The sequence below is a fragment of the Patiria miniata genome, unplaced genomic scaffold, assembly GCF_015706575.1.
Source record: "Patiria miniata isolate m_02_andy unplaced genomic scaffold, ASM1570657v1 HiC_scaffold_2, whole genome shotgun sequence".
Taxonomy (NCBI): domain Eukaryota; kingdom Metazoa; phylum Echinodermata; class Asteroidea; order Valvatida; family Asterinidae; genus Patiria; species Patiria miniata.
The window spans coordinates 11,819,342-11,838,787 of NW_024037058.1; the positions used below are offsets into that span (position 1 = coordinate 11,819,342).

General features: G+C 40.4%; 1 protein-coding gene across 3 annotated transcripts in view; it reads left to right on the forward strand.

The window, feature by feature from the left end:
- Nucleotides 1-19,446, forward strand: part of LOC119726519 — a 62,242-nt gene that overhangs the window by 22,171 nt on the left and 20,625 nt on the right. For all 3 annotated transcript variants that reach the window (XM_038198244.1, XM_038198245.1, XM_038198246.1), the window contains exons 19-36: nt 735-935; nt 1,905-2,017; nt 2,508-2,598; nt 3,621-3,758; nt 4,771-4,917; nt 5,448-5,507; nt 6,998-7,152; nt 7,749-7,842; nt 9,146-9,291; nt 10,005-10,179; nt 11,132-11,229; nt 11,923-12,126; nt 13,176-13,397; nt 14,317-14,440; nt 15,345-15,610; nt 16,785-16,874; nt 17,257-17,498; nt 18,410-18,578. In XM_038198244.1, coding sequence (XP_038054172.1) covers nt 735-935; nt 1,905-2,017; nt 2,508-2,598; nt 3,621-3,758; nt 4,771-4,917; nt 5,448-5,507; nt 6,998-7,152; nt 7,749-7,842; nt 9,146-9,291; nt 10,005-10,179; nt 11,132-11,229; nt 11,923-12,126; nt 13,176-13,397; nt 14,317-14,440; nt 15,345-15,610; nt 16,785-16,874; nt 17,257-17,498; nt 18,410-18,578 — 2,735 coding nt within the window. The remainder of the gene's footprint in view (nt 1-734; nt 936-1,904; nt 2,018-2,507; nt 2,599-3,620; nt 3,759-4,770; nt 4,918-5,447; nt 5,508-6,997; nt 7,153-7,748; nt 7,843-9,145; nt 9,292-10,004; nt 10,180-11,131; nt 11,230-11,922; nt 12,127-13,175; nt 13,398-14,316; nt 14,441-15,344; nt 15,611-16,784; nt 16,875-17,256; nt 17,499-18,409; nt 18,579-19,446) is intronic.

Below are 19,446 nucleotides of genomic sequence, written 5' to 3' on the forward strand. Positions count from 1 at the left end.
CACTCAGAGAATGTATACCAAGGCAAACCAGAGGCTTTATTTTCTCAGGAAGTTAAGCTCTTTTAATGTTCGTGATTCAATTTTGCTTTTATTTAACCAGAGTGTTGTCCAGTCAATCATTTCTTTAAGTTGCATTGTATGGTACAATAACTCAACTGTAAATAACCGGAAAAAAATTGAGCGGATCACAAAAACTGCAAGAAAAATAATTGGTCTGGAAGTGAAACAGGTGAACGAAATTGTTGAAACAAATTATCTCACGAAACTGCAGACTATAACTCAGGACCCAACTCATCCTCTGCATTCATCTATACAGTCACTCCCATCAGGAAGATTACGATTGCTCCCCACACACACAAACCGGTTCAGATTTTCTTTTTTACCTAGTGCCATTCACCTTTATAATTCTAATTTTATCAGATAAATACTGTTTGTTTGCAATGTTTTTACAATTCAGATTAGACCTTTTTAAATGAATAACCTAGCATGTCAGCATGCAGATTTGAATACTTTTTATAACAATATAGCTTTTTGTTTTCAAGCTTCTCTTTTTTTAAAGTTGGGATTTTTGCTGGTGGTTTTATACTAAATATACTGGTAAATCTTAAGTGTCTAAATATATGTATGTTGTTTTTATGTGCACATTGGGAAGAAGAATTTCACTTTTAAAGTCTTTTAATTGTGATGAAATAAAATATTGTATTGTATTGTATTGTATTGTATCTTGCTTGCAGTTACTGGATGTTTATTTAGAGGCCTACCAGCACGTCTTTGACATGCATGAGAAGCGCTCCCTTGCACAGGTCATCACCAACATTGCCTACCAGCGACCACGCTTTGACCTGAAGGCTGACTACTTTGTGCGCACCTATCGAGCCGAGTGCCGCTGTTTGAGGCTGCACTGCGCTCTGATCAAGTCAGTGCTGGATCAACAGGTAAAGGCAATATGTTTCTGTAATTATGGCATTAAATTAGTATTTACAAAAATTGAATATTAATACTTAAAGCAATTTTAAAGTAACTGATACGTAACTTTATGGTGCTGTTAGACGATTTGTTTAAGGTGTCATTGGTTTTAAAGCATCTGAGCCTATTAGTCTCCTTAACCATGTTAACTATATGACATTGGCCAAAACATTTTATGGAATTTTTTAAAATTTGTACTTTTATATTAACTCATATCTCTCTTTTAACTCTTTCAGTGCCCGCGAAATTTGAAAAGTTCGAGCGTTTTTGTTAATTGTTCGAAATTCTGTAAAAAAAAAAGTAAATAAGTTTTACTCACTAAATTTGTTGTTGTTGCTCTCTGGTATATCCTTGATATATTGGAAAGTCAAAAGTAGTCACAAACATAGTGATACACCCTGAAACACTGGCCTGAACACAGGGGAATTCCGCACTTTTTGCAGAAAATACTTGATTTAGTGCTGCGCCCTCTCGCAAGAACTCGAATGAAAAAATAAATACAGGTCGTACATGCATGAAAATGGTACCATTAGAAAGAGCGAGAGCGCCCCCTTTTGATAACATATTTACTCTACCTCGTACATGTACGAGGTTTGGCAATTTTAAGTACGAACATTTACAACATTACCTCGTACATGTACGAGGTTGGCACTTTTGTACTAACAAATATACCTCGTACATGTACGAGTTTGGCACTGAAAGAGTTAAAACCGTTTTAATGTTTTCCAAAATTGGATGGGCATATGAAGTGCATCTCTGTAGTTGGGTGTACAGAAGTAAATGCAGGTGGGCAAATAAAAAAAGAAAATAAGTCTAAAATTACGGAGGAAAATGCCCATCTACTGTTTAGGGGACGTGTACTAAATGCATTGGGCCCTTACAAGTTGCATGTACATGCTGCCATTGCTTTTTTTCTGTTGTGTGATTTTGTGCTACAGATCAGTGACCAGCGGGAGTACATCCAGAAAGTCTGCCGAGACGGTGAGCAGCATCAGACCGGGATGCCGTTCCGCATCATTCCAAAGCAGCCGGTATCCATCAACATTAGCCGGTAATCTTACATTTGCACTGAACTCCAAGTTTGCAAATATTAACTCTTTATTGGTGGTAGAATTGACAAAAAAAAGGGGAAATAATGTTGGTCAATGAGGAAAGCTATATTTCTGTATACTTGTGTTACAGTAATCAATATTTGTGCAATTTGTATACTCTATCAAATCATTTGGAATACCGGGTACTCTACTAAACCATATCATAATTTCCTTTGGTAAAATTTTCATGACATGCATGAAATTAGTTTTACAATCTCATGAGATTGTGAATGCATTATAGTCGTTATTTTATAACAAGCAGTGCAACCAACCTCTAAATTTTTATTCCACCAGCTTATTCCGACCATTGTTAATAAGCATGATAAGTATGCATTTGATGAAGGATAACCAAAGTATACTTGAGCTCTATCCTTGATTAGACTTGCACATTCCAAACTGTCCCTGAATTTATGTCTGTTTGCACAACTTGGCTTTTGTTTTGACTTGCAGGTCAGCACTACAGTACGTGTATCTCCTAGAATTCCATCCAAGCCTTGCGCTGGCAAGCCGAGTACCACAGGCTCTTACACAAGCATACAATGTAAGCTTTCGGTTGCCAGTAAATTTTGTTATGGATTTTCGGGGTTGCTAATAAGCTAAATCACCATTTCACTCAAACATGTGGCACCTAAACGATGCATTTTTCCCAGGAAACAATACATGCCATCATGCAGTCTTAGTCCATGCAGCCAGCATGTTCATGTGGGTTTGTTTATCCAAAATGCTGTGCCACAATACATAGCAAGCACGAGATGTCCAATTGACTTAAATGAAAAACTAAACTGAAAAATTTAATCTCTGATTTGCGGACAATGTAATGAACATAATTGTCCGAAATACAAAGTATCATGTCATTATTTTGAAAATGAGATTTCAAGGGCGCATTATTAAGCCTGTATGCACTTCTGGCCCTATCAATATAGGGAAAGGTACATAAATGCAAGTTCATTCATGCTATTCATGTATATTTTTGGAAGCCGCTATAAGGAACACAGCAAGATCCACAGAAATTGTTCATAATAGCGATCATTCGGTGTAGCGATTTTAAGCTGAAGGTGTTCCAGTACTCACTTTTCAATAAATAGCGCCCTTCAGAACTTCACCCTGCATGCACGCCCTGGTAGTTACTGAAAGACGACTTTGAACACGTGCCGACTATTGAACCATGTAATTACACAGTTTTTTAGCTTATACTACCTACTGCAGTGGGAGGCTTTCCCCTTCTATTCCTTTGGGAAATAATAGCCACATGTCGCTCTTCTGTTGACATTTCTCAACAACAATGTTAGGTACATTTTGCATACAAAAATTGGGAGCCCAGGACAATGTTTGGTATAGCCAAATGTTCGGTATAGCGGTGTTCGGTATAGCGGCGTTCCACTGTAGTACCAAATGGCAATGGCAAAAATTAAATGATCTTTATTTTGCAAATGCAAACTCACATCCACTTGTCCATGTTAATGGACGGCAAGTTTTGCTCTTTGAATAAACACTTCGAATGTAGCTTGAATTTTCAAGAGTAAAAGTCCAAGATGACAGAACCATCCCCTTTTACCATTGCAGGAACTGGTGCACGCCCATCAGCCCCGTTCTGTCACAGAGAGCATCTTGATTGAGAAGAAGATACTGGAGATTGCGCAGAGAGAGTGGGAGCATCTACAGCCCATAGGAAGTGCCTTCTCCAATCAGATACAACGAGATGTAAGGGATAGACATATTACTTATAAGACGATCTCCTGTCGTTGGGCTTAAGAAGGGAGAACTTTTTTATAATTAAAGTTGCCAGCTACAAGGTCCAAGGAATATCTAGGTGACAGCTGTAAACTGAGAAAAAAAGGAAGAAAGATGCAATTAAAAGCATAAAGGATTATGTGATTGTCATGAATTTTGTTTGTTTCCAATAATACCACCCAAAAGGAGATAGTCCAAAACCTAACCTATTGAAATTTCAGCTCGTGAATATGACGCTTTTAACACTGAAAAACATGCACAATCTGTAATCACAAAACACTTTTTAATGCAAAGATCAGTCAATTGACCTATCACCGTTTGTGACTTAGCCACGCACCTTAGTCAACCCTATAGAGTTTTTGTACGCTAACTTCTGTTGGCCTCAGATTTTGCGCGTTCAGCGTCCATTTGTATATCATGTAATTGGACAATATTTCACAAGCTGCGTTGACCCGATTCTAATGCAATTCTACAGCGATAGGTCAATGGACTGATCTTTATCAACTACACTTCTTGATTTTAAATGACGGCAAGCAAGACAGAATAATTTCACAGGGTGTTTAGTAGCAGTGGGATTGTTAATCCAAGTAAGCTTGTGATTTTTTGGGGGTGGTATGTTTGGGATTAACGCAAATGATGAAATGCCTTAAAAAAAAAAAAAAAAAAAAAAAACAGAAACAGGGACAAGTACACACGGACAGTTGGACCAACACTGAACCTTAATTAGCATGAAAACTTGCAGATAGACTAGAACAGTAAATATTGAGAGAAACTGAAACGTTGCTGAAAAACCAAATGATAAGCAAGCTATATTAGATATTTATTATTTTACAAAACTTCAATAACTTGATTTCATGGTTATTATTTAGATATGCGTGAACCACATCATGACAGACTATCTCTACGACTCTTTAGATGTGTCACTCTTGCGTGTTCAAATAACATTTTCTAAGTGCTGTGAAACTCTCATCTCCCCATGCAGTTGTTTGCAGATGTGTACGCCGAAGACCCCTCCTTTATGTGTGAGATCAGCCAATCAATGATGGCCTCTCTTGATGCTGCGGCAGGCAGGCGGACACCAAAAGAGAGGAAAGCTGATTTGCTGAAGATATGGTCCAGACTTTTGGAGGTAAGGCTTACCAGCCAAATCAGAGTAGATGCTCTGATGTAGATGTTGTTTTTATACACCAGATTAAAAAAAATCAGTGTAGGGAGTCCTGATTTTGTTCGGGGGAGCATAGTGAGATATTCCAAATCCAGCTATTTACCATATGCTACGTCCTTGGGCAAGCCACTTCAATTATTATTATTATTATTTGGGGTGGGGGCTAAGCATCCTTACTCGCAGGTGAGAAGCTAAACTGTGAAGGACAAAGCTACAATGTGGTCAAGCCAAAAGCATGTAAAGGCGCACTAGGCAGCCACCATTCAACACATGTATGACCACGGAGCACAGCCAGATCCAAAGTGTTGCCAAAGTAATCAACCATTAGGCTTGGAACAGACAATAGTTGAAGTAGATAGTTTTAATGTCTCACGTGTGACCGTATTTTTTTTTACATATTTAACTGCATGTCACTATGCATCCTGAAATGTTCCGGCCCTGTTCTGTTACATTTTCATCTATGGAACCGGTCTGTTTGTTGTTTTCTTTTGCAGACAATCACCTTGCGACACAGGCTAATTGAAACTGCAAATGAAACGGAATTGCTGTCAAAGGTAAATAACCACTTCACTTATGAGATTTTTCAGATTTTTGTCTGAAATCAGACTTTTTGAATCTGAGACAAAGACATTATTATTATAGAATGCATTTTTCAGACATTTCGTCAAGTTTGAGACTTTTTTGTTCAATGACAATCTCATCACTGACACTTCTTCCGTGCTTCATATTTGCCAAGCCGTTCAAATATAGAACGCACTGCAAGCTAGTTCATTTCAGTAAATTTTAAATCTCACAATATTTAACAATTGTGGACTGCTTTGATGTGGGATATGACGTTTTTAACACCCGAGGGGCGCATACCACCCAAGGGTACTACGCCCAGGAGGGTTTAAAAACGGCATATCCCACATCACAGCAGTCCACAATTGTTTTGTTATATAGTGCCAATAATTTCAAAAGATAAATGGTTGTAACTTGTGTGAGAAATAAATTAAATCACTGCGATGTAACCTTTGACGTCCTGCCAGACATGAGACTGAGCGTTTCACTTTGCAGTTCTCAATGCGCACAGCTAGCGTGCGGGTAGGTTTTACAAGCGCGTGCAACGTGCGCAATGAGCACAGTGCGATATCACCATCTGTGTGTGACATGCATTTTTATTGTCCATCATGTCCATAAACATGGCCATCCTAGACCAGTGAAATTACAGTTTCCAAGCACAATATGACAATATGAAATATGACAATATGAAATATACACATGCGTGACTGAATGTGTACTTCCTACATGCAGAGTTCTGAGGTGAATGTTAGAAGCACGAAAGTAATTGATCACAGATCAAGAAGATTTATTGATAAATTTTTCAACAGCGGGCAACTACCTATATTCTGTCAACCATATCCAGATTTTACAGTTCATTGTGTTTGATGTTTTCCATTGCGAGCCAGGTTGTGATCAATATTCAGTGATCGTCCTATGTGTATGTGCCATGGCGCATATTATTAGTATCATTATTATTATTTATTTCTGGTAATGATACCAAGGATTCCTCAAAAGCGCCCAAGGCACTGTAGCTCGCAAGCCTGAAGAAATCCATAGAGAGAAGACAATGAGAAGAAATTACAGTTTTAGGGGTGGGAGGAAAACCCCAGAAGCATATCCTGGGGAAAACCCACCAAATCAGGCAGGGACTGAAAACCCAATCCACATATTGGCCCAGGCGGGATTCGAACCCGGGTCACAACGGTGGAAGGCGAGGAAAGTACCGCTACGCCAACCTGACTCCCCAGGGCAAGCAGTCAGCCTTCATAAAGTGTTGCTGAAATGTTCTGATATTAAAACCGTGCATGAATGTTTCAATTTTATGAACATGTACTAAAATTTGGCCTGTTTTCCCACATTGAAAATATGCCATTGTTGGTTAATATGGTATGATGCATTGTGGAATCTGGACGTTTGGGGTAATGCTTTTGTAACGGCTTAGAGGTTACTTGTTCACAGAGTCCGGCCGGCCATTCTATACCTTTCTTCTAATACGTTACAGCTTTACAAGGAGCAGGCTGCCGATATGGGCTTTGACTTCTGCCATCTGTTCTTGAGATGTGTTCAGTTTGAGTTTGCCTCTCACAAGGAGAACGCTGATCAGCCCCCGCCGCTCTTCATTACAGCACTTCATGAAGACGACACAAATGTTGACAGGTAAAAGGAGAGTGATAGATAGAAGGCATTGGCTTATCAACTAGGAGTATTAACCCTAACACTCCCAAATGCAACACAGTGCATCAGGTTCAATGAAAGTCTGTGGGACCTTGCTGGATTGAGACATTAACACCAGTGCATGTAAATGGCAAATCCTGAGACAATGAGAGCTAGTCCCATTGAACAACGCCACAGTTGTATCCTGCTGCATTTGGTGACCACAGACTCTGAGGCAGTTTGGGCTTGTGATTTTTGACCTGATGGATATTGCTACACTAAAGTAGGAAAGTGTCATTTTGACAAGTGTTGCATGCTGCTGCATATAGCAGGGTTTCTATCCAAATTACCCTGGGGGTACCAGTAGGGTTAAGGGGGCTAAATCCCCATGTGTGTCCATGATTTTGTCAACAAGCCCACAATACCCTCCTCCCCATTTGTTTTAATTTGGTGCCAGAATGCAGACTTGCACATGATTTGTACGTAATGATATTATCAAAGTGACATGTTTCTGATATATGCCGTATATTTTATAACAACTTATGAGTGGTTTTTCAAGTCTTATTAAAATGTCTAAATTGTTTTATTCTGTGCTGTAGATATGTACCTTCAAGTTTATTCCTGGCTATTCATGAGCTGGATGAGAAACATGTTGGGCAGTTCAGCTTCCGTAGCAAAGACGGCTTTCTCAAGGTACAAAGACCCCGTAGCTAAGCCTCATTGTCAAATGACAAAACATACATGTACGCCACGGTTTGTACATATTAAGTTTAAAGTTCATGCAATCTTGTGTACTGCTTACGAGCACATGCTGAGTTGAATTTCACATATCCTTGACTCATCATAATTGGCGCAGGTTATGCTTGCAACGCGTGCGCGTTGCCCAACGCAAATTGAATGCGAGTGCATCGAAATAGGACAACGTTGTTTTAGGAGCTATGTGCCCCTCCGATGTTAAAAATGCCATAACCCACATCACAGCAGTTAACAATTGGCAATTGATAACTTTCTCTGAAAGTTGTATCTCATTTGCTCATTTGAATCAATTCCTTGATGAAGGTCGGTGTTCTTAGGAAATTGCTGACTCTTTTCCAGATAATCAGATTACATTAGTGACTGTTGCACGAAGTCAAGAGAATCTCTTCAAATTGTTCAAAAATGCAATAAATGTCATTTTGTTACCTCGTAGAATCCCACCATCTCCTGGTTGCCAAACGTCAGTTTCAGTGACTGTTTTACACCATTTTAGACTACAGTGAAGAGTGTAGTTGAGAAACAGCTGTTATACTCTTTGTATTCTAAAAGTTGTTATAACCGTGCAGAGAGGTTTTGCTATGTTTTTCACATTCATTTATCACATGTTGAAAATAAACTCTTCACATTCACAACAGACAATTCGAAATAGAAAAAAAAAGACTTACGTCCTCTATTTAACAATTGTTGACAGCTTTGGTGTGGGATATGACGGTTTGAACACCCGAGGGGCGCATAGCACCCAAGGCGAAGCCGAGGGGGCTATGCACCCCGAGGGTGTTCAAAACCTCATATCCCATATCACAGCAGCCAACAATTGTTTTGTTACACCTCTGTCTTGGATTCTTTTGATTTTGATGTAAAAGTAACGAAAACAAACAGCAGTAAAAACAACAATCATGACAATCAAACATCAACTCACACTCATGTCGTGTACTCGAAACAGCTGATCGTCTGCTAGTTGGCTGCTCCCATTCATAGGTGAAAATGTCATGAAAATAGCGTTGGTACCAACGATATAAGCATTTCACACCATACGTACAAGGTCATAGCACACTCCCTGTGGGATATCACGTACGTGATATCCCACAGGGAGTGTGTTATGACTTTTTATAAACTTAACACATGATCATTCTAGGCCAATGGAAATATAGTATTCAAGATAGAGGTATAACAACGCAATATGGCACTGAGTACCAATCTACAGTGTAGTTGCACACATTTGCCTTTTGCTTCTCAACAGCTCATGAAGGGAAGTGCTCTGGAGAACCTCCAGGCTGTCCTGATGGCCCAGGTGGTTCATAAGAATGCCGTCTTGGCTGCCGTTCAGCAAGGCAGCGTCTGCTCTTACTTCAAGGAAGAGGTACCAGACAACGGCCCCCAGGCAAGGTAGGTGGGAAAGGGAATTGCTGTAACTCATTTTCAACTACTTCGCCCTGGCTTTTGTAGAATATACCTTCAAAAAGCATCCTTGTGGGAGTAAAACTGCTTTACTGTTGCAGGCTTAAACTGCAGCAGTAAAGATCTTGCAAGTCAATATACTATTAAACAGTCACAGCAGATGAATTGCACAGTGCATAATGTGAGTACTTAATCACTCTGTTGGAGTTTGACTTTCTTTATCACTTGATATACAAAATGCTTTATTTACAGGACATTGTGTAAAATCACTTTGTGTTGGCTGAATTTCATCATCACGCCATTGAAGTCCACCTCTACAAATCTAACACAAGTCCAGTCACAAGTACATCACAAGTCATTGAAAAATTTTGGTCACAAGTAAAATGGTGTAATTAACCAAGATTGTTTTTCTCAAAGTTCTTGTTTTTTTTACATGATTGTGGACTGCATGACTGGTATGTTTGACTTGTGAGGACTTGTGAGAACTTGTCATGCTTGTGATAACTTTTAAGGGCTTAACTGCCTGTACAAATATTCCCAATAGGTAGTCAAGTCAGCCAACACTACTTCAGGACCAGACGTTTGCACTTCTTCTTCTCAAACCGTGTTATATTTTGAATACTACTGCCCCTCAAACCATGTTATGTTCGTGTACTGCCGCACTTCGAGGCATGTTATAATTATTTTACTTTCCTCTACAGTGGTAGGAAGTCTCCCCAGAATGCGCGTAGTGATCGTACCAGTTCCGTTCTGACCTCTCAGAACGCCACTCCCATGGCCACCACCACATCGGTCATCTTCGCAGCCAAGCTCAAATCCTCCATGGAGAGTCACAAGAGATCACCAGAGGCGTTTGTCTCCCTGCAGCTAGAAAAGGTATTAGTCGCCAAAAGACATTTGTGGCTTTGCGGATAGAGGTCCAGTAAGGAGCAGAAACAGCTAAATTGAGACATACTGAATGACATTCAATGGAGCGTGAACATGTGTTATAGGGACATGAGATGATTGCACCTATGGGCTATTATAAGATGAGGCTGAAACACAATTGGCAAAGAAGGTCATTTTCATTGACTTTAAAGAGAACTTGCCAGAATTTAAGTTTACTTTTAGGATTTTGCTACAAATCTGAGAATACTGAAAATTTAATTTTCGAAACATTTATACAGATCAGAGAAAACTATTCTTGCTTCACAATTTTTATTCTCTTTGGTTGGAAACCCTGTAACACTTAGTGTTGTAGTTGGGATTAACTGTGTTTAACCCTTAAGTTACTGTAGCTGCTGGAACCGCCCTGCCTATTACTGCCTGTAGCGCCCGAAACTGTTCGAGCACTCTATGCTGTTACTGATTCTTCAGTGAAAAAAACACAATTGTAATGCATTGTAGTACAGGTGTTAATAGGTGAAAGAGTTAAAGAACTATAGCTATAGAATTTAGGCCTTTTTTTGGCAAAGATTTAGCTCCAATTTCAAGTATAGATTACAACAATTATTCCCCTACAACGTAAAAGAGTCGACCATTGGTGACAAATTTGGAATCAAGTAAATGGGGGGGGGGGGGGGGGGGGGGGGAAGGCCCCCTTGGCAGCAATTGGCCCATCCAACGGCAACAGCCATACACATATGTTTTTGTGGTTTTTTTGGTAGTGGACTCCCCTAGTTGGTGCTATGCCCCCTCCCAATGCTTGGAGCTGGCGACGGTGCTGCAAAGAATGTCTGTGTTACAGTTGAATAGAATGTGACCCGACTTGGGACTGGACGACTTGTATTGACTAGTGACTGACTCAATTACTAGGCTGATTTTTGATCACCCCCTCTGTCGCAAATAGACCCCATCCAGGGACGTGATGCTGAATGCGTTCTTGTCCAAGAAAGCCAGCTTGGGCACCATCATGAAGAACCCAGAAGAAGTGGAGAAACTCAAACGGTAAAAACTTCTTTCTAATTCACCGAGAAAATCTGGTACATTTCAAAATCCTACATGAGTAAATGAAGGTTCCACACTTGGACATTTTCAAAAAATCCTTTGAAACAAATTAATTATTATGAAATAAAACCAAGGATTCCTCATAAGTGCCCTGAGCGCTTTAAGCTTGCAAGCCTTAGTAATCTGTGGAGTGGCGACAAATGAAAAAGTGTTCAGTTTAAGAGGTGGGAGGAAGAACTATTCCAGATTAATATTCCTATGAAAGCCCCTGAATCAGGCAGGGACTGAAAACTCCATCCAAGTACTGGCCTAGATGTAATTCACAAAAGTGTATAAGGCAAGGGAAGCATCACAGCAAAAATTGACATCCCAACAGGAATATTGGCTCAAGTTTTGGCATGCTCATGTGTCAATTGTAACCCACCCACCCCCTCCCAATTCCGCTTAGATTTTCACACAAATGTTTAACCCTTTCGTGCACAGATATTTTGAATTAGATGCAAAGATTATAACAGTTCGTGGGTAGTCGCTCAAAAAATTCAATTGTTTTCTCCCAACATGTGTTTCCAATAATTGTCTTAACACTTTTTCTGTGGAAAACAAAAATTTAAATGTGGAAAGCGAAAATTAAAAAAATTGTAAGAAATGTAGTTTTGTGGTGAAACTCGTCACTGTTGTTTTTGTGTTCTCCAGGAATCTGATAGCGGATTTCTGTCGGCGGTTCATGCGGCGCATGACCCAGTACTCCCTGCGCGGTCAGATCATTGCCTACCTGAACAGCATTCTCTTCCTGCTGGACAACTTCCCCAGTGTCCGCAATGGCAGCTTTGTGGTGGGCATGCCCAACGAGAAGAAAACTGCTATGGATGACAAGAAGGGGCTAGTCACTAATCCAAGGTAACTGATTATTGACTAGGTGCAATATCTCTCTTGAAACAATTGAAAGGCATCAGTCTAGATGAAAAGAGAGAAAAAAATTCAGTTGATGGAAAAGCCATCCTAAAGAGATGTGTTTGGAGTTTCTGTGTGAAAAGTGTGGTATTTTTCATGTCTCTGAGATCATGTGGCAAACGGTACCCCCTTACTTGGTTGCAATGAGAGACTTTGCAGGGACTTAAAGGCATTGCCCACGTGTATCTGGCGCTCATAAACATTTTTAAAAAAGGAGTAACAAAAAAACAAATCGAGCATGAAATTTAGTTTCCAGTCCCGTTATTTTATCAAGGAAATAGAACATACCTTTTTGGGACTTGAGTCACCCCGTCAAAAATGCTCTCACTGCCAAGGGGTACCAACCGAGGGCATTCATGATCCCTAAAAAGAAACTCTAAGATGACCACCAATGTCAAGCAACAACCTATGGCCATTCTTCCATACATCCGAGGTCTGTCTGAACAGCTGGAGTGTGTGTTTTGTGAACATGGTGTCACGGCAGCACACAAGCTGTTTAACAGCTGTCGCTCCCTGTTGATCAGCCTGAAAGACAAGAATGTCGTGTGATGGCTGTGAAGACACTTATATCGGTGAAACAGCTCGCACTCTGCAGACCCGATACAGAGAGCATACCAGTAGGTCAGCCCCCTGACAGCAGTTGGTGAACATATATCCACCCCTGGACATAGCATCTCCGTAGACAATGTTAAGTTCATCGCTAGAGAGGATGACCCTCTGGAAACGCAAAATCCGTGAGGCAGTAGAAATCGGCAGGCACAGGCCCCATATCATATGAACAGAGATGGAGGGTATGAGCTGCCCAATGTTTACGATCCCCTGCTGTCGTGTGACCAAGCTTGATCGTGAGAGCCTCAACAACGCCTGTTGATAAAGACATTGTAATGGTGTCGCAAGCTCCTGATACGAGCTCTGTAACTCAAGTCCCAAAAAGTTATCTTCTATTTACTTAGCAAACACAAAGTTTACCCCAAACCCTAATAATCCTTCAACAGGGATCTCAAAAAGCGACCTAGGCGTCTCCTTTCGGCTGATGGCTCCACACTTCTGAATTTGTGGTTCCTCCCACACCACACGGAGGTCTTGCACATGTTCAAGACCCTGGATGAGGACACATGCGCGAGGGCCCTCACTCAGTGCCTGCGGGTCATCGCATCGCTGCATGACATACTGCAATACCTGTGTGCCCACTCCAAGCTGGGAAGCTCCAATGCAAGGTATTGCCATTTTATCATTACTGAGTGCACTGCGCTTTTGAAAGTGGCTACTAATTTGCCAATTGTGACCCATTTCTATTTGTTTGTTGCAACACTTCAGTGTTTGTTCATTTTGTTTGACTGTTGTGCCACTTACCTACGTGTCTTAACGTCTTAGTCAACTCAGGAGTAAACAACCAAGGCACTTTCCATTTACCACTGAATAATCAATGAAAGCTAAGAAAAAAAACTTTTGTTGTTTTTAATAACTTTCGTATAATTGAAAAAAGTTTTGACAGGGTGAATCCTGCAACTCCGTGGTTAAACATAAAGATGATTGACTTGACCAATTAATTTTATTGATCAACTGATCTACCTCAAAGCTGTAAAATTTTAGATCAAATTTATACAATTTACAACCAATTGTGCTCAGCATTTGTCCATAATTATGCACAAAGAGGTAAAGCAGTATTGTTCTTAACAAACATGTGTTCCATGTCTTTCCGCATGATGATCAGGCACATGAGCATTTCACTCAAACAAAGATGCTTAGTATACATGTGAAAAAAATAAGTCAAGCACAATTAACATTGTGCGCATGTAATGTATCCTTGTGAGTCACAGTGCCATTTTCAATACATGCTAGGATACCATTTACATACATGTGTCTATTGAAGGAGCTAGTATTGTGTATATAATTATGTAAACACGAATCCACTGTAGCAGTGCTTACAAAAAATTAAGTTGAAAAAAAGAAAATGACTGGAGGGAGGTTTGAACCTGCAACCTTTTCAATACTGTACCTGTGCTCTACCAAAAGCTGTCTGGTACGTGTTGGCTGGAGAGCTCAGTTGGTAAAGAGGTTCAAACCCTGCCCCAGTTAATTTCTTTGTTCAACAGTCACTTAAAATACCAATGATTAGTTCTTTTGCTCGAATAGGCTTGGGTCTGATAAGCAAGAGTATGTGACAGCAGACTGGGGTGGCACTGAAGGCATATCAGCAGAGCTCAGAGAAATCCAGAAACAGATCAACCACCTGGATAATCCCACTGATCCGCAGGAGGTACGGTATTTGTCTTGGGGACAAGTGCTGTCATATAAAAAAGTTAAATTATAGGAAAGCCAAGGTGAAATCCACTAGGCAGTGCAACATCAAGACATTAGGCAAAAACTAAAACCTTTACTTTTGTTTGTGGTTCCATAACCGACCCTATTTTAACGACCCAACTCTAAAAATATTTATCGGCAAGTAAAAAAATAGTACTTTGAAACACATTCACATTGTCTTTTCTGTGTTATCTCTGTCGCTACGGCCAGCCGCTGGCAGCGGCACAAAAAAAACTGTACATGTCATATAGCAAGCCGCTGGAAGCGGCTCGGCGATGTCACTGTAAATGAACAGGGGTATATCCCCATGACGTGCCTTATTTACATAATTTATATCCTATAACCTCTGACCCTAGTTTTAGCCGCTGCCAACGGCTTTCCGTCTCGCCGGGAACTGCTGCAGGTTATGTTGAGCAGGTTGTTTACGGAGAGACATTTAAAGATGGCGGCGTCCACATCGACACACAGCGTAATTTCCAGCAATTTATTACGTACAAACGTGAAAAAAATCGGGAAATTAAGTTCTGTAGCGAAAGGGTTAACAGAAACACTTCTCCCTACAACCTTTTTTCCCCATTAAAAATGGTCATAATATTTCTGCTGCCAGTATTTGTTCCTTTGCTTACTCACAGCCTCTGTTTTACGAAGGAAACCTACTTTTCCCTTCCAAGTAGGGACGAAAAAACAAAATCAGTAGAACATGTCTCTGTGTTTACCCCCGTATGTCCAAATTCAAATGAAAGCCAGACTAAGTGTTATACCAGAAAGAAGAGCTAATGTTATGTGCCCTTTTTAATGCATATGAAATGCTATGAAGTTAAAACAAAATTCTCAATGCTTATTTCATACAACATCACTAGGTGGCTGATTTTCTGTCACTGCGACGCGACGTCCTCTTCCTGGAGTACGATGCCACCATGAGACACTCCCTCCGCGAGACCTTCCTGTCCATGGGCAACCGCTCGGCGTACCAGAACAGCTCTGACAGCATCTTCTTTGCCCTGGCTGGACTGAGTAACATCCAGATGCCCAGTGTGTTCAGTGCCTACCTGCCGGTGCCGGAACCCCTACAGCCTAGAGACTGGAAGGCCAGTGAGCTTTTCCCATGGAGGGCTCACCTCGGAAGGTAAAGGGAGGATTCATGAGGAGGGTTATAGACTAATTTGATGAACAAAATTAGAAGCAATTTTTGAAATGGTTTTTAAAGATGAGGCACGCACGCAGTTTGGTAAAAGTCTAATGGTCGAAGGAGCTAGGAGTGCGTGTGTAACTACCTGGTGCCACCTCGGAATGTGGCTGAAACCTGATTAGTCTTTAGACTAATTCGGTGACAGGCGAGATGCGCTCGGGCTCCTTCGACCGAAAGTGTTACTAAAATGTGCGCGTATGCTTTGGCTTCTAATTGTGTTCGGCGGATTCCAGTATAGACTTAATTGGCTACCTGAGTCATTACTGAGGTGGAACAACTGATGAACTCTATATTGACTCCATGGACAAGTATCCTCTCAACGGGTGCAAATGTAGAGTCTTGGGAGACCATTGGGAGTTATGCAAAAATGCTATTGACTTGTGCACCTTCACAATAAAACTAGTCATGCGTACTTTGTGCCGTACACATGTGAAAGAGTGCATGCACGTGGTATGTCCCCACTAGAGCTTCGAAAAGTTGTAAAAAAGCACCATCTGTTCGTGCACAGAGCCTTTACTACACGATTATGGTTGCCAAAATGTATGTGCCTATAAATGCATTTGAAGATCTACTTGTTAAAAGGAAGTTACTATGTACAAACATGCTTGGTTATTTCAACTGCGCATGCGCACAGTGATATTGGTCACGGGTCATTCAGGATAGTCGAATGCTCATCAAAGGTGCATGAATGCGCAAGGAGCCATTCACATGACGCTCACAGAATGGGCGTTCGCGTACCATCGCGTAACATCGTGTCAGCGATTTATCCCGAATGACCTTTGACCTGGCCTACTTGATCGAGATACCGAACTGGCTTATTGTATTGTTTTGAATGGACTGTTGGATGAGAGATTTTATTTGTTTGGTGCCTTGATACCCTGGGCAACACTCGGGGACTGCTGATACATTTTGATTTTCTTTCTGCCTGTGTGATTTTTCGTATTCTAGAACAAAATTACTAGAAAATGATGTGCAATTCTCCTAAATATTTGCAGTGAAACCAACTGCTGTTGATGCATAAACTATGAATGGATAATGTCAACTATAAATCACAAACATTTTGATTTGCTTGCCTGATCCTATTGCATCAATCATTACATAATGTTAACAGGAGAGGACCATTTCCGCTTCGTTTCTGGCAGTGGCAGCAGATTGAGTTCAACATGCAGCTCAGTATGTCCGCACTCAGAGATGTAGACAGGTAATTACGAACTCAATGCAGTAATGGTAGAACAGATCATTTGCAGCTGTCTGAAAAGTATTGAAAAACATACTTGGTTTAAAGAAAATGGAAATTAACTGCCAGTGAAATTATTCTTTCTTCTGTGCTGTCATTTTGAGGAAAACAATTGTTTTCCTCAAACCGTCAAAAAAGTCAGTATAACAATATTTGCTTTCTATTACCAACCCCCCAAATCCATCCATTTCTGAAAATTACAGCAAAAGCAAATGATGTATATTCCCTTTAGCAATGGGCAAAGCTTAAAAAAATCAGACGAGCCCAATTGTATGTCACACAAGTGACCGAACAATGGCCCAGAAGTTGTTTGTAATTGGTGTCATTATGTTAACCATTTTCACAGGCATGTTGCTCATGGTGAGATCCTAGGTGTTTCCTTGCTGATGGAGGACGTCCTGCAAAGCGGACAGCAGGACATCAGCATGGTGCCTGATGACAGCGATGATGAAGCAGACAACCCCAAGCCTGCCGCTGGTGGTCAGGGCAAGAGCCCTGCCCGCTCCCGACCCCGCAGCGCTGCCAGTGCCAAGTCAGGGATGTCTCGGCCTGGGAGCGGGACGGCCAAGGAATCCTCAGGGCAAGAAGGTACAAAGAGTTGATTCCACCTGCTGTGTGCAGACCAATAATTCTAGGGGCTGCAAATGATACATTGTGTACCACATATAATGTGGATATGAAATGCCCAAATAGGTATCATGATAGGAAGTTTGCATAGCGATACATGGCTATGAATAAACAAAAAACAGAAGATAGACTACTTAAGGCATCGGAAGCCAAATTTGTGGACAACACATCTTGTGATAGTCAACAGCTTTGCCTTTTATCGTTGAAATATTTAGATACATATCATGTAGTGAAAATTGTATGGATAGCCCCTAAAGATTTGACGATTTCCTTTACAGACTGAGCAATGCAACTATTATGTTTGGCTTTTGCATGCCCAAAAAAAAGCAAACTTTGTCTTAGTCCATTTTGATTGGTCTGTAAAATGTAAGTGAAAGGTATGATATTTTACTTAATCCAGAAATGTCAGTGCTAGTTAGGATATGATTCAAATCAGTCAACTCCATGGTCATTTTTTTCTTAAACATCTGCCTTAGTACGCAGAAGGTTGCGTGTTCAAACATATTTTTGAATTTTGATCTCACTCTTTATTGAGAATTCAATTTTTGTATAGCTATGTCAGTAAAGGGTAAAACTTGATAATAAATAAACGTTAATTAGAGCATAACAGTGTGAGGACCCGGTCTTCACTGTGTGATAATAGAGTGGCCATCCCCCAACCCGGTGATAATTATCACGCAGCGAAGTCTGGGTCCTCACAATGTATATATTTCCATGATGCTGGATCAGTGCTGGTTCAGGGGCCATTTATTCGCTTTTTCTTCAAGCCGGTCGTTATATAGCATGTTAATTCACCCCCATGTGATCGAGTCTTGACCAATCAGAAGCTATTAATTCTCCAAAGTAATTTATTATTTTTTTTCACAATTCAGTCATTTTGAAGAAGTCCTTGTCCCGAACCACGGAGCCCATCAAGGCGTACTCCTTACTGAAAGACTTCCTGTTACTATGGAAACGGCTGGAAGTCTTCAAAGCAGAGTGGGGTCAACGCAAACTGGGTCAAGAAGAGATCAATGCACCAATGCTGTATAGAAAATTCTGGTGAGTGTAAAAAAAAAAAAATTGGTAACAATATAAAACAAGTCAGATATATTATAGGTTCGTATGTTGGACATATTGGTGAAAGTTTCATGTATATCCATTGTACCATTTTGAGGTAAAGCGTTAGCAAATTAACACACGCTAAAAAACACCCTGACAAAGGTTCCATGGTTCCACAAATGAAATTGCGTACTGATGAGACTGCATTTCAAACAATGCAGTCACATTGTCTGAAATGCAGTCACTGTAAGTGATTTCAGTAAATTTGTTGAACCATGGAACCGTGGTTAGAGCGTTTTATAGCATGTGTTCTTTGCTAGCGCATGGTACAATGGATTTACATGAAACTTTCCATGTCCAACATACCAGCCTATCACATATCTCATTTCCACCTGTTTTTGATAATTTCAATGTTTTCTTTAATTTGGGTCCAGATCAATCTGACTCGCCCTGTAGTGGACATTTTCAGCTTAGGGATTAAGAAAATGTGTCGAGATTTTAGCAGAGTGTGTCTTTCATTAACCTTCTTATTTCAAGTTAAATTGTTGTCTGCATTCATTACTATAATTGTTTATAACTGTTTACAACTTAAGTGTGAATAGAGGACCTTGACCAAATGGACATGTTCGTCAAATTTGGTTCACTTTTGTATGTCAAATTTCTGACAACAGTTTAATTTGCAAAACAGTTCAGGATCTAGTTTTTGTGTTTGCTGGCGATGATCGTTATATTCTTGCACAAGTGATACCACTTCATCTATTGAAGCCATGCATGTTGACTCTGCAGACGGTACATCTTACAGTAAAACCAATCTGAATGTTCGGAATCCATAAATTGTAAAGACAATTAATAGCATTGTATTTGTTGA